This window comes from Cervus canadensis, chromosome 7 (genome assembly GCF_019320065.1).
Source record: "Cervus canadensis isolate Bull #8, Minnesota chromosome 7, ASM1932006v1, whole genome shotgun sequence".
Lineage (NCBI taxonomy): Eukaryota > Metazoa > Chordata > Mammalia > Artiodactyla > Cervidae > Cervus > Cervus canadensis.
Genome location: NC_057392.1, coordinates 11840320 through 11854731, shown reverse-complemented (window position 1 = coordinate 11854731; position 14412 = coordinate 11840320). Strand labels below are relative to the sequence as shown.

The 14412-nt window shown below is 46.4% G+C and overlaps 1 protein-coding gene across 2 annotated transcripts in view; it reads left to right on the top strand.

Annotated features, from left to right (window-relative positions):
* Positions 1-3057, top strand: part of EPHB1 (EPH receptor B1) — a 452225-nt gene extending 449168 nt beyond the window's left edge. For both annotated transcript variants that reach the window (XM_043474344.1, XM_043474345.1), the window contains one exon: positions 1614-3057. In XM_043474344.1, coding sequence (XP_043330279.1) covers positions 1614-1722 — 109 coding nt within the window. In that variant the 3' untranslated portion in view covers positions 1723-3057. The remainder of the gene's footprint in view (positions 1-1613) is intronic.
* The last annotated feature ends 11355 nt before the right edge of the window (positions 3058-14412 follow it).

Sequence of the window (14412 nt, the reverse complement as noted above, 5' to 3'; positions counted from 1 at the left end):
GATGCCCGAGTTTAGGGGTGGAGTGTGTGTCCGTGAACACAGGACTGTATCTGATTTCCCTCTGTCATGGGATGAGTATGAGGACCTGCATCCCCTCATCCTCCGCAAGCCTAAGGAGTCAAGTGGAGTCATTCCTTCAGTCTGGGAACAGCCACATGATAAAGCGCTAGGGGAAGAATAAAAGGAAAGTGAAACTGAAAATAAAAGGATTTAGTTCAAAGTTAAGAATGTCCACACACTATTGGAGCAATTTCCTTTGCTTCTTGAGTGATAAAAGGTGGAAAAAGAACATGTGTAACTAAATAAAGTAGATTGCAGGACAACTTGTGAATTCAGAATTCAAGCATACCTCTCAAAAGTATTTGCTGAAAAGACATGGACAATTTGACTAGGCCAGCTACAACCCAAGGGAAGCTGACCACCAGCTGAAAGGAGGGTTTGGGAGGGCCCAGGTGTGGACGGGAAGCCAGCACAGGGGCTCCTCATGAGTCTCACGTACAGTGTTCAGAGCCATCTGCTCTGCTGGGGCAGGGGGGTCTTCAGGGAATACAGTCAGGATGTTAGAAGAATTCTGAGAACAGCTGTGTAGGGTAACTGAGAGCCAGGCCATCCTGAGTTTGAATCCCAGCTCCACCACTGCTTACCTGCTGTGTGATCTTGAACATGTTACTTAACTTCTTTGAGCCCTGCTTGCCTTGTCTATAAATGTGCAAATAATAATAGTACCCACCTCAGTGGTTTGTGGTGAGAGGTAAGTGGAATAGTATATATAAGGCACGTGTCTATTGTCTACCCGCAGGACACAAGTGAGAAATGATCGCTGGTAAATTATTATCATCGACTCTGAGTGGTTTGGCAGTTTTTATAAAATGCTTCCATGGGTATAAATGAATTAGTATATGGCACGTGGGAAGCACTCAAATAATGTAATATTATTAGCTAAAGGAAGATGCATGGTCTCCCCAAAGTCAAATATAAGCCACAAACTTGTTCGTATTAAGACTCACAGCTCAAAGATGAATCCAGTCCAAATCCCTATCCTAAACATCTTCCTTGGATTCCTGCTTGGGCAGATATTTGAAAGTTATTTTGAGATCACCCTTCTTAAAAATTCATGACATTAAAATTCTAACAGAAGCAGAAAATGGAAACTCAGGGGAAAACATCAGAAAACCAGGCAAGCCCTACATCTTTTCAATCACAATGGGCAATCACTAATTTAGGCAGAAACCTCACAGAATAACCGAAGCCCCATACAGTGTGTGCTTGGAGTGTTAAACAGAAAATAGCAGAGGAAAGTTCTAGTCCGCCTAGGGTCATGGACACAATGAAAGGGCTGCTCCAGAACCTGCAGGTGAAGAAGAATGCACAGCGCTTTCAGGGTCTTCTAAGCTGGAGGGGGCAGTGGAAGCAGGGGCCACTGCATGGAGAAATTGAGATTGAGAAAGGGAATATTAAGTTAGATGTTTGCCAGCCTCAGATAAACTTGGGCACATTGGATTCTAAACACATTTTCTTGCCTACCCCACTATTATTAGAAGCTTGCCTTCTGTGATGAATTTTGACCAGTGGGAAGCACTAATGTCCCTTCTTTGTGGCTTTTTCCCTCCTAGAGACCTCCTGAGAATAGGGGTCACCTTGGCAGGTCATCAGAAGAAGATCCTGAACAGCATTCTGTCTATGAGGGTCCAGATGAGTCAGTCACCAACGGCAATGGCATGACAACTCTTGTTTTCTGTGGGGAGGAGAGGAAGGAAAAGGACTAGGCTCAAGGGGAACCAGAGGTTGACCACTGTGGAATGATCTGGAGAGACTGGCTTCTCACCTGAGAAATGCGTTCTCATAATGAAGAATAAGCTGGACCTGTTCCTAATAGGCAACCTTCATTTCTCAGTGACTGGTGCACGTTTAAGGTGCCGTGGGGAACCAAATATGTAAGGATAAAAATACATAAAGGTGATGTTCAGTGGAAGTGAAGACAAAACAGTAAGCATCAAAGACCCCAAGAGTGAACTCAGCTCGCACCCTGGGTGGGCTGGAGTCATCCACCGACAAGAAGAAAGGGAAGGAGGTCGAGGGAAGAAACAGAAGTAATTTCCCATTTTCTTCCTCACCAATGACGTTCTTTTCTTTTCTCCTTTCGTCCTCCTCCCCACGAGCCCTCTCCCTCCCCGCACATCCATCTCCCTTTGCTCATGACTCGTGTAGGGAAGTTTCTTCAAACAAACCCCAGCTCCTGAGACTCCAGATGTTCTGTCAGTTGCCAAAGGACCTTGCTGACCACTGCATGGGGGATCCAACCAATTCAATTAATGTCTTCATATTGAAGAAGAGATGTACCTTCAATTGAAAACCTTGTTTTTCTTTTGTTTGCATTTTCTGCAAAAAGGAAAAAGAAACCACAAATTGGAAAAAAAAAAAAAAAACCTGTTTCCGTGTGCAAAGGCACGCCTATGTATGTCTGTGTTATCAAGTAACTGCTTGTTCGTAACAGATGCAAACAAGAAAGAACTGGGAAGTCTTTGCCCCTGGAAAATCCACAGGGGCTGGAGCATGTTGTCGGTCTGGTTTTCTGATTGGCCCCGTTGGCCTGTTGGCTCAGTGGGGAGAGAAAGTAGGGAGAAAAATAAAATGAAAAGGGGAAAAATCTCTGGAGGGCTTGCAAATTCAGACAGGAAACAGGTGAGTGGTTTGAATTGGATGCAGTGTGGGCCATTCGAGAATGATACTGACTGATTCGTTATTCTTGGTGACATCTGAAGAGAAGGAGAAGGAAGGTGTTTCTGGAGAATGTTCTTCCACATCCCCCGAACCTAATTCAAGACGGTGAGGAAGAGAGTTCTTCCCCTCGTCTGGGGACTGGCTTGAGCTGTGTGGCATCCGAGGAACGTTTCAGATGTGTCTGTGTTTCTCTGCATTCCTTCCTGTACCTCATTGTTCAATTCACTTTTGTAAATTCCACCTAACATTTAAATATTTTTAATTTCTCCTTTTACCTTAATCTCCTTGCTAATTTTATCTGTCTAATTAAAATGAGCAGAAGCATGTCCGGGTTTACATAGAATGGTGTCAGAGTGTGTATTCCCAGACGCCAGTGGGTCCCTCCCTATGGTATGGGAGAATCCTTAATAACTGCCTTTCTTCCCCTAATAAGGGGTGGGGGGCACATCCCAGACCCCACGACACCCAAGAAGCAGAATGTGTGAGAACCACTCTCACTGGTGTGACACACAGACATTTGCTCAGTCGTGTCCGACTCTTTGCGACTCCGTGGACTGTAGCCCACCAGGCTCTTCTGTCCATGGGATTCTCCAGGCAAGAATACTGGAGTGGGTTGCCATTTCCTTCTCCAGGGTATCTTCCCGACCAAGGGATCGAACCCAGGTCTCCCGTATTGCAGGCAGACGCAGGCAGATGCTTTAACCTCTGAGCCACCAGGGAAGCTAGCGTCACTGGTGTGAAGAAGAGCCAAATAAACGGGAGGCTCCAAAGCCTCCAACATACAGCACAAGAAGTCACTGGCAAATTAACATAAACCATCACCAGCAACACAGACTCTGCCCTCAGCTCAGTTTACACACTGCATTGGAGAATTTCACATCCAAGTGAATTTTGTGAAAGCCACTGAAGGCTAATCCAGGCGCTTTCTTGTGGGGTCTGTGAACATGCAGTTGGTGGGGGGTGGCCGGTGGTGCGGTGAGGCAGTGAAAGAAGCTAGGTTTCCCACTTAGGTAATTTCAAACATATTTAAGGTGAGATTAGCCTTTTTACCTATTCTTAGGGAACTTTACCTGCAGAGACACTTACCTTCAAGTCCCTTTAGAGAGGTTCATGGGCCTGGGGATACAGCTCTGATGCAGGGGGGCCCTATCTGAAAGCTCCATCCTTTGCTTTGCGGGCTACTGGGAGAAGATGATCCAAACTGTCTCAGCAGACTGGCATATGGCTGCAAAGGGCCCCATCCAGCCATACAGCAGGTAGAGGAGAGAACCTCCCTCATTAATAGCTCACTAATTCCATGCATAATTTGTGAATTATCCCCAAAGACCTCAATCCACGCCATGTCTCATGAGCCTAGGCAATTTGGCTAATCTATTCTCAGTTTTCCACAGGAATGAATTCTAATTTGTCACCACATTTCTCAAGCAGCCTTCTGAACCCAACATCCTCACTGTGACTCCACCAAAGCCAGTCCACCTCCACCTCCTGGCTGTGAACAATGCATGATCAAGGTGAGGGTCACGGCAAGCCCTTTGGTTAGGTGTGTCCATAAGATCCCACTAAAGAGAGAAAGAATCCAACATACCCAAGGGGAAAACAGAATCGAGGCTCAGGCACCCCCTGCCTAGTTCCCAGTAGGAGGGGTGTGGCCACGCCTGAACACAACCGTCTGCAATGATACAGAGCGTCTCTGGAGAGTGAGACCCCGTGCCCTCCCTCTGAGCATGGGGCAGGTCACTAACCTCTCTGACCTCAGTCTCCTCAAGTGAATAGTCAACTGGTGATAACGATTAATGCCTTGGAGGAAGCCTAGCTAACACTCTGGGGCAGGCTCTCCCTGCCAGGCATGCTCCTAAGTGCTTTACCTGTATTAACCTTTAGCAGATGCCTTACTGTCCCCCACTTCAGGTGAGGAAATGGAAGGACAGAGACCTTACCTAGATCGCAGAACGGTGGAGGCAGGCTGTGGCTCAGGCTCTGACTCCGCACTCTCACCTGCCATCCCAGCAGGACTTACACCTGAGCCTGCCGCGGCATCACCTGGAGGGTGCAGTCAGTAAAACACACATCTCTGGGCCCCACCTCCAAGTTTTCTGATTCAGCACATCTCAGGAGGGGAACCCTAGAATGTGCACTTCTCATAAGTTGCCAGGTCGTGCTGATGCCATTGGTTTGGGGACCACACTATGAGAACCACTGACAGTGGATGTAAAGCCCTTGACTCGGGAGTTGATAGACGTCGAGGTTCTTGAGCTACTCAGAAAGAGGGGAATGAAGCCTCTCACTCTTGGCGTGAGGGATGGGAGAGGCTGGTCTCCTGCACGAGGCATCTGTGCCCACTGGCGGTAGGTGATTCTACTCACACTGTCAAAAGAGTCCCTGGGGAGAAGGCTGGTGACAGTAAGACCCCAGTCTTATGAATTTCAGTTAGGCTGCCTCATCACCCTATGGAGGAGGATTAATTCTAATTCAGATCCTTCCTTAAGAACACACTTTGCACAGTAGTCAGTGGCCTGTGGCCCTAAGAACCAGCTTAAAGAAATGAAATCTACAGCTGTGCTGCTCAGCCCAGGGTGTAGCTCCCAGGGGAGCCACCTGAATCACCAGGGGTGGGGGTGACATGGGAGGCAGGTGGGAGATGCTTAATCCATGTTCCTGGATCAGGAGTTATTGGAATGGAAGTGATTTGTGGGAAAGCCTTGAAGATTATGACTCACCTCCCTGTGTTTTCTGCTTGCCCCTCTCCAATACTCAAAGATAGAAATGAAGGATAGAATAGATAAATCTACAGACATGTACTTATTGCACCATCTGAAACATCACTGAAGTTCTTAGATGTTGAACAGGTACACATACTCCTGAGATCACACACCTCCTTCTACTTCCCTGTACCCACCCCCCACCAAGTTAATTGTAGAACCAGTTCACTGGGCTCACACCAAGGACCCCTAGTAGTAGGAGCAGTAGTTGCTCAGTTGTGTGTGACTCTTTGTAACCCCATGGACTGTAGCCTTCCAGGCTCCTCTGTCCATGGAATTCTCCAGGCAAGAATACTGGAGTGGGTTGCCATGCCGTTCTCTTCTCCTGGGATCTCCCTGACTCAAGGATCAAACCCGGGTCTCCTGCATTGCAGGCAGATTCTTTACTGTCTGAGCCAGCAGGGAAGTACACTAAGGACCCTTAGGATAATTTAAATCCAATGAGGATTAGAACTTACCTTTGATCATCCATCTGTGAAGAGAATAGAAACCAATGAGGACTGAGGACTAGGACTCCAGGAATATCAAGGGGCATGGGCAGAGCAGGAAGGGGAGAGAGGCAGGAGGGTGAGAATCTATAAAGCATCAGTTAACAAAGATGCTAACGCTATGTTTCGTTCCTGAGGCCTTAATGGGCTGGCCTGGGAACTTCATTATCATTTCTGAAATAATAATGGCTCGGGCACCAACTGACTAAGCATGATTAATTCCTACTGTGAAAGTGAATAAAGGGAGAAGCATAGTGTGATGGGGTACCAGTAGCAGACAGGTATCACCCAGGGTTCACTGACACCAAGAAGGCTCAAAGAAGATCCCTGTCAGAGTGAGCCCGGGTGTTCATTGCCACACCTTGCAGTTCATAAAGAAGTCACAGGGTCATTTTCAAAAGGAGCCAGACTTTTTGTATTGTCCAAAATACCAATAGGACTAGGGGCTGGTGGTGGTACAGGGGAGTCACTGAGGTCACAGAAAGGTTATCAAAGGAAGGAAGTCGTTCAAGTTGATTGAGATCAAATGTTGAATTATTCACCAGCAAGAGTCTCTTGAGATCAGCAGTTTCATATACAGAACAGAACGGGAGCACGGAGGTCTAAGAACAAACCCTCAGTCCTCAGAGAGCATCAGGCATGAGAGTTGAGGGTGGGTGGGGGCAACACATTCTGCAGACCTCAGGGTAGGTGGGCTGGACAACCCATGGGCAGCAGCAGATAGACCTGTATCACTGACCTGAGAGAAAAGAAGATGCTTCCTCTCCTTTCCCACAACATTTGCATCCCTCCTGGGTTGACCATGTTATCACAAGCCCTTGATGGGCCCTGTGTTGCCAGGAGTAATGGCTGGCACACCAATGTCCCCAGGTAGAACCTTCCAGTGATCCCCAAAGTGAGAGTGGACACAGAGGCATATCCTATTCATCTCTGTAGCCAGCACACTGCCTGCCACAGGAAGGTGCTCCACACGTATTGGGTGACTTCAATCAGTTTGAGCTGAGAAAGTCTAATAGGTCCTACATCACCTATAGAGGCCCATGACCTTAAACAACATGCTTTTAAAGAAATAAATTGCTAGGTATTCAGTTGGAATCTTTCTAACTTACTCTTAACTGCAATCAATTGTAGGCTATTCTAATTTTAGTTGTGTGAAGTTTAACACACCCCCTTTCAACCCTGCATCTTTGATATGATGTCATGAACTTCCCCAGAGTACCAATCTGGGAGAGCATCCTCCCACCAAGTGTCAGACACTGTACGAAGTTCTTCAGATGCAGAGATGAAAGCGGCCCTGTCCCTGGGACAGTAAAGACAAACTTGAAGGGCAATGGAACACAGTGAGTGGTCATCCTCCTGAAAGCAGAACCAGGTCCCTGCCCCTTCAGAACAATTTCAAATTTGCTGAAAGGATGGGCAGGACTTCCCTGAGCAAGGAAACCTTATTTACATCTTTGCCACTCCTTGTACACTATGAATTTCTTCTAAGAGTTGTTTTACCTTTCTAAAGCCACTACAAGATTTCCTGTAGCCACGCATTCAACAGGAGAAGCTGAAATCAGAGAACAAAATGATGAGCAAATAAGCCACTTCTACGCTACTGAGATGCTGAGCCCGTGCTATGCTGTTCTCCTAAAAGAGAGAGGTTCTCTTCATTCCAATGAGGCTTCAGTTTCCTTTTATGATCTTTAAATTCATATTGGCAACAACAGTATGAATTAATGTAGCTCTGGAAATGGTTTTCTGACTCAGATTACGATGCCAATTCCCAGCTACCATCTTTGGTAGCTGAACTCAATTTCATAAATAACTTTAGTGGGGAAATAAACAAACATGGCTATGGGAGCCCAGAGAAAGGCACTCAAAAAAGGCATTGGTGAGGGGGTTCACTGAGGACTGAAAGGACTTATCAAATTGGGAAGGGGGAGATGTCAGTGATGAAACTCACCTTGCAAGAGGAGGTAGCAGCATGGATGAAAATTTGAAAGCCATAGGGTAGGTGGCATGTTTGTGGGATCACTGGCTGTTCAATAAGGCTGGAGAATAAGATTTTGGATGTGGACGCCTGGACAGGTAGGCAGGGGCTAGATCACGAAGGGTCTTATGTGGCATAAGGAATCTGGGTGCTATTCTAAGTGCACATGGTGGAAAGTGGACTGAAGCAAGGGAATTAATATTTTCTGCAAATCACTCTGGCCACAAAATGGAAAATATAGTGGAGGAACTAGATTCAATTCTGGGAGCCTGGTTAGGAGGCTGGTGCAATAATGCATGCAGGAGATGATGGTGGTCTGGGTGGTGGGTATGAAGTTGCATTGGGGATGAAGAAAAGTGGACCAATTCAAGGAATATGAAGGAGGTAAGACCAGCAGGAGGTAGAGGTGGATTGGCTGTCAGGGATGAGGGTGGGAGGAGTTGAAGAGGACACCCCAAGTTTGTGGCTTGGGCAACTGAGTGGGTTTTGATACCATTCACAGAAATAAAAGATACAAAAGGAAGAAGATATGAGAGAGGGGGTAACAATTGAATTTGAGTTGTTGATGGGCCATTGGACACATGGTTCATAATTCAGCAAAGAGATCTGAGTAGATTATATAGATTTGGGGGCCATCCTTTTTCTAGATGATCAGCAAAACCATGGGAATGGAAGTCTCCTGCATGAGAATGTGAAGGCAGGGAGAGAAGGGGATGCACTGAAAACAGCCACATTTAAAAGATGCCCTGGCAAATGGAGGCCCACAGAGGGGTCAGGATGAAGCCACTGCAGGAAACAAGGAAAAGCCAGAGTGTGCCATGTCTGTGGAGCCTAAGGAAAGCCTTTTAGGGAGAGAACAGCAGCTCCAGGGCCCAGTGCTGCCAAGAAGGGCTGATATAAGGCCAGGATTGAAAACTGGCTGTGGGTTTAGCTGCAGGAGGCCATGGGTGTTCTTGGTAGGGCAGTTTCAGCAGAGGCAGTGACAGAAGACACTGGCTGAGCTGAAGACAGAGAGGCCATCACAATCTTTCAAATAACTCGACTTTGAAGGGAAGAAGAAACAGAAAGAAGTAGCTGGGTGAAGCTCCCTTTGCTTGTTATTTTTTAGGGGAAGAGGCTTGAGCGTGTTTAAGGGCTGGTGAAAAGGAACCCAGGAGGAGAGAAAACAGGGAGACACATGGAGAGAGTCAGGCCCCAGGAAGGCAGGGAGTGCTGCTGGGTGGGTATTATGGCTGAAAATGCGGCTGCTCTAATTCAGTTTGGAGGGTGAATGAAATGAGGAATGATGGAGTTCTAGCAGAACTCAAGCTCCCCTTCTCATCTCCTCCCACTCTAGTCACATGGTTCCCGTAGCACCAGAGTCACGATTGAACCCATGGTGCTAGAGACAAGGTCTAGACCCTCAAACACTCAAAGGCAGGTCTGGCTCAGTCTCTTTTGGGGTCCCTGCTTCTTTCCCTTGGTCCTGGCGTGCACAAGGTTCTGTCTGAGCCCTCCAACTGTCTCTGGTAGGTATGAGGTTTTATTTTAAACATGATTGCTCCCCTCCTATCATCTTGTTGCAGTTTCTCCTTTGCTCTTGATTGTGGGGTATCTTTTTTTGGTGGGTTCCAACATTCTCCTGATGATGGTTGTTCAGCAGCTAGTTGCAATTTTGGTGTTTCTGCAGGAAAAAGATGAGTGCATGTCCTTCGACTCCACCAACTTGAAACAACTGGAGAGACAAGGCAGACATTTGTGATGAAATGGATGAGTGGTCAGTGAGAGGAGCTGGTGAGGAACTCATGTGGAACATCTCAGGACTCTCTCATACTCGGAACCACTGGCCCCCCACCACTAAAGGGATAAAGGGCAAATTCCTGACCATAAACAGAAGGCCCATGCCCATCTCTCCAGCCAACCTTCTCACCATATGTCTGCTCCCCACTGTGCTCTTTCCATCTCTGTCTCTGCACTCAAGGCTGTCCCTGTGTTAGGGTCCCTTCCACCCCCCGCAGGCTGTGAGCCCTCCAGGCCCCACCTCAGACAGGAGTTCTAGCAGAACTCCAGTTCACCTTCCCCGCTCTTCTCAACCTCATCACATGGTTGGTGGGGTTTGGCTTTCCAGCTGGGCTTCCAATGTGACCACAGACATCTCTAGAATCTCTGACCACAGCCGGAGATTTTCAGAGGCAGATAAGCAGATTAGGGCTCCCGTATCATGTTTCAGTCTGTGTAAAAGCAGAGAGTATCCTTCATTTAGAATTTAAAGTGAGTCTTTCTATCAGCTAATTAGAGGAGGTATTCCTAGGGTGAAGCCGGAATTACGGCCACTTGAGAAGTTCTTAAAAATAATAATCACAAATTAAATTATATAATTGGTAATAGCAATTACTACTATTGCTACTTTTTTTTTTTGAGCACTTGCTATGAATCATGCACACCAAGTATTTATTCAACTGGTGTTATTATATGTATTTTGAAAATGAACTAAGTAGTGAGGCTCAAGTTCAAGCAACTTGTTCTAGATGACAGTGAAGAGCCAGGATTTCAACACAGGTTGTTTGTCTGAAGGTTGTTCTCTGACTCACAGGCACACTGCCATCCTCTGTGAGGAGTCCTCCCAGAATTCCTTACTGGACGTCCCAGTCCTATCACTTAGCATGGGTGACTTATTTGCACATGGAGGCTTTGTGTCTGTAAAATGGGGATCATATTCTCCACTTCACGAGCTTTCTGTAAGGAGGAAATGAGGGCCCCCCATTATTCACACAGTCTAATTTCTGGTTTTTAGTGAGGGCTCCATAAATGTTGCCTGGTATCTGTTTTGCTTCTAGAGATTTGGGAACATGATCTAAAAATAGAAATCAAATCAGTGCCTGAGGTTTGCTGTAAAAAGCCTTCTTGCCTCTGATAAGGTCAATCCTTAACCTCTGTGGATGTGGGGTTTGTGTGAACTTCACAGTTGCTTGTATCTGTCATCTTAATCATTTCTGCCCTTCACCTCGCATGTTTGCTGAGGTTGAAACTGAACTTTGCCTTGCTCCTGAGTGGGTTCCCAGGCTGCCTGTCATCCTGGACCAACACTTGGATTCTGGAAATGCCTTCAATATGTTGCCTAGGCACGTTGCCTGCTCTCGTCCTTCTTGTGCTAAACCAAATCTCTTCATTGGATCAAAACCCAGTTTCTGGGCCTATTGGTCCATATGAGGGGCTTTCTTCAGCTAGTAACTGTTCAGAGATTTTCTTCTGACTGAAATGCAGTCTAGTGGGTCAACCTGCTGGGTTTCCATGAATGCATCAATTGGCAAGAACTTACGTGTCTAAATTGTTTAAAATCATAACAGTCATACATTTATTTTAATGTATACTAGAGAAAAAATACACAGTGCATAAAATACATACTATATTATTTCACAGATGCCATCAAATTTCCTTTTAAAATATATTTATTTAAGTAAAACTGTGCCTTGGTTTTAAGAAGAAAGAGTAACTAAATAACAGTGTAATTAATATGTGGATATAGCAAAGTGTTTGGGCTTCCCAGGTGGCGCTAGTGGTAAAGAACCTGCCTGCCAATGCAGCTAGCTATAACAGACGAGCGTTCGTTCAGTCCCTGGGTTGGGAAAATCACTTGGAGGAGGGCATGGCGACCCACTCCAGTACTCTTGCCCGGAGAATCCCATGGACAGAGGAGCCTGGCGGGCTACAGTCCATAGTGTTGCAAAGAGTCAGGCATGACTGAGCAACTCAGCACAGCAAGCACATGTGGCAAAGTGCTTAAAGGAGGGACTTGGAATCCTATGAATCTTCCTCTTATATTTTCACATTTTCCAACCCCCTGCTCTGATCTCCCATGACCCTTTTTCCCTGATACCCATGGCCTTGCTGTCTGTCCTGGGGTTCCAAATTGGAACAATGCTCTGGCCCACCTCCTCTCACCTGGCTGCTTCCTGGCCATGCTTTGAGTCTCAGCTCCCCTTGAAGGCATCCCAGAGGCTTCCCACCTGGTCAGCTGCTTCTCTTCTGCGACCCCTCATTTCCCTGTTCTTCTCACCATCATAACGCTCACTCTCTGTATTATAATGGTCTGTTGATGCATCTGTATCCTACAATCCCAGACTGGGAGCTTTGCCAAACTGGGGACCATGTCTTATTCATGGCTGAACCTGCAGGCCTGGGGCAGAATCCTCACACAGTAAATCTGTTGAATAAATGAACTAATAATTGAATCCATGCACTTCTGACATCAGTTGCTTCCAACCGAGAAAACCAAAAGACCAACAATACTCATTGATTACACTGATTCTTCTTGAAGTGACTTCACCGCAGGTGCAAAGTTGGGCCACGTTTACTACAACTCTTTAGAACCGTGTTTACACTGCCCTGCTCACATGCTTTTATTTGTGCTTTCTCTGAAGGAAAACGCAGCAGCTGAGCAGGGCACCTGGTGACGGGTCCCCCTGCAGAACAGAGCAGCTGGCACCCAACCTCGCATCCACTCTGCCCAGTTGGGGAAGGGCCCCTCTGCCTCATTGGTGACCTCCAGTCTTCCTCACAATCTAATGTTTTCCAAATGCAAACTGCCAACTGCGACTTTGAAAGATATTCTCTCTGACATTCAATTTAACAATTAACAATTTTTTTATTGTTTTTTTCCCACCATGGGGCTCAGTTCCTGCTGGGATGTTTCACAGAAAGGGCAGTTTGCCAAGCATTAACTTGTCTGGCCCAGGGGGCATAACTGTACAGCTGATTTCATCTGAGTGAACATCATTCCTTTGGTCTTATTTGCAAACTGTCATATGGTGCTGAGATTTAGTTAACTGTTTGTGGTTCTGAGTCCTGTGGATAACCAGAGAGCAGGACTATTTAGCATCTCTTCTAGAATCTACTGCAATAGATGTAATCAAGGAGATAGTAGCATTTTTCTGTAAAAGGCTTGAGAAAAAAATATTTTAGATTTGTGAGCCATATGGTATCTGCTACAACTATTCAACTCTGCCATTGTAGCGTGAAAATTGTCATAAATTATATTTAGATGAATGGGTATGATTGTGTTCCAGTAAAGCTTTATTTACAAAAACAGGTGGAGGGCTACATAAGGTACACAGGTATTAGTTTGCTAAGCCTGGTCTAACTAGTGGTTAAGAACTCTCTCTCTGGAGTCAGGCCAGCCTGGATACAACCTGCCTCAGGTGGATGGAAAGGCAGTGACTGGAGTCAGGGAGGCTATGGTAAAGTTCAGGAATCCAAAATACTTGCAAAAGCCTCCCCAACTACATCCTGATCCTGGGACTCTGATCAGTGATCTCTTACAGTCATCCTGGAAAGCCCATTTCAGGAGATTCTTACTGGACTCTCACCTTGCTTATTAACACCCATCATATAGAAAGGTGAAAACAAAGCACATTTCTCAGAACATTGCTGTGAATGGTGAAAAGCAGATGCTCATGGTCGGTGTTAAAATGATCCTGGTCTTGGACTAAAGCATCAGGAAAGGGAAGAGTCATTCCAGGGAATCTGTCTCCTTAGGGATTAAGGAAAAGAACGAGACCTTCTCCAGGCAACCAATAGAGGGACAGGGGAAAGCAGAGACATCCAAGCAGGTGACTCGAGAGTGGTGCAGTTAAGACTCAAAAAGGGTCTCGAAGAGGTTAAACCAAAGTTATTTATGTATTCATGAATTCATTGACTCACACGTCTTTACTGAATCCCTATAAACACAGGCACACTCTTTGCTCCAATGGCACTTAACAGCCTAATTGGGGAATGAAGAAAAATGACGTGAGAGGTGCTGTCATAAGGGCAGTAGTCCTGATGGAGGCAGAGAAGGCTGATTTCAGAAGGTCTGGCCTTCTGGATGAGGGATCTGGCAGGAGACAAGGTGACCATTTCTGGACATGCAGGGAGCAGCAGACATGCTCCAGAGATAGGCCAGCTAAGAAGTTTGGCCCCCAGCAGCCCGCACCCTCCCAGGTGAGGTCCCCTGTCATTTATGATCCAGATGCTGTGTGCTCCTGGCCCTGGCTTTCAGAGCCATCGGCCTGCAGCCTCTGAGGCTCCAAGAGCGTTCCTAAAGCCTCGCTGAGACCTATACTCTTCATATACCACGGGGAATGTGTCCCTTTCCCAGCCTACACATAGCTGCCAGCATAACCGGTTGCCTCACACATATAGTAATTAGAAGAAACAAAAGCAACGAGAGAAAATTGGTTAAGTAGGCTCAAAATGGTTTTTTTTTTTAAATATAATGAAGGAATAAATCTCAGGGAAAAGGAGTGAAAGCAGAGTGCACAATTATGTCTCTTTTGGTCACACATCAGGTTTTTAGCTGGAATCCCAAGGTCCCCTGGCCGACATAAGGCTCCACCTCACCCACACCAGAAGGCTGGTGGCTAGTCCCACAACTGGCGTGGAGGGCATCCGGCTGGTACCCATGGCATTGGTGCGTTTCTACAGACCCTGTGTTACTTGCTTCTCTCGCTCT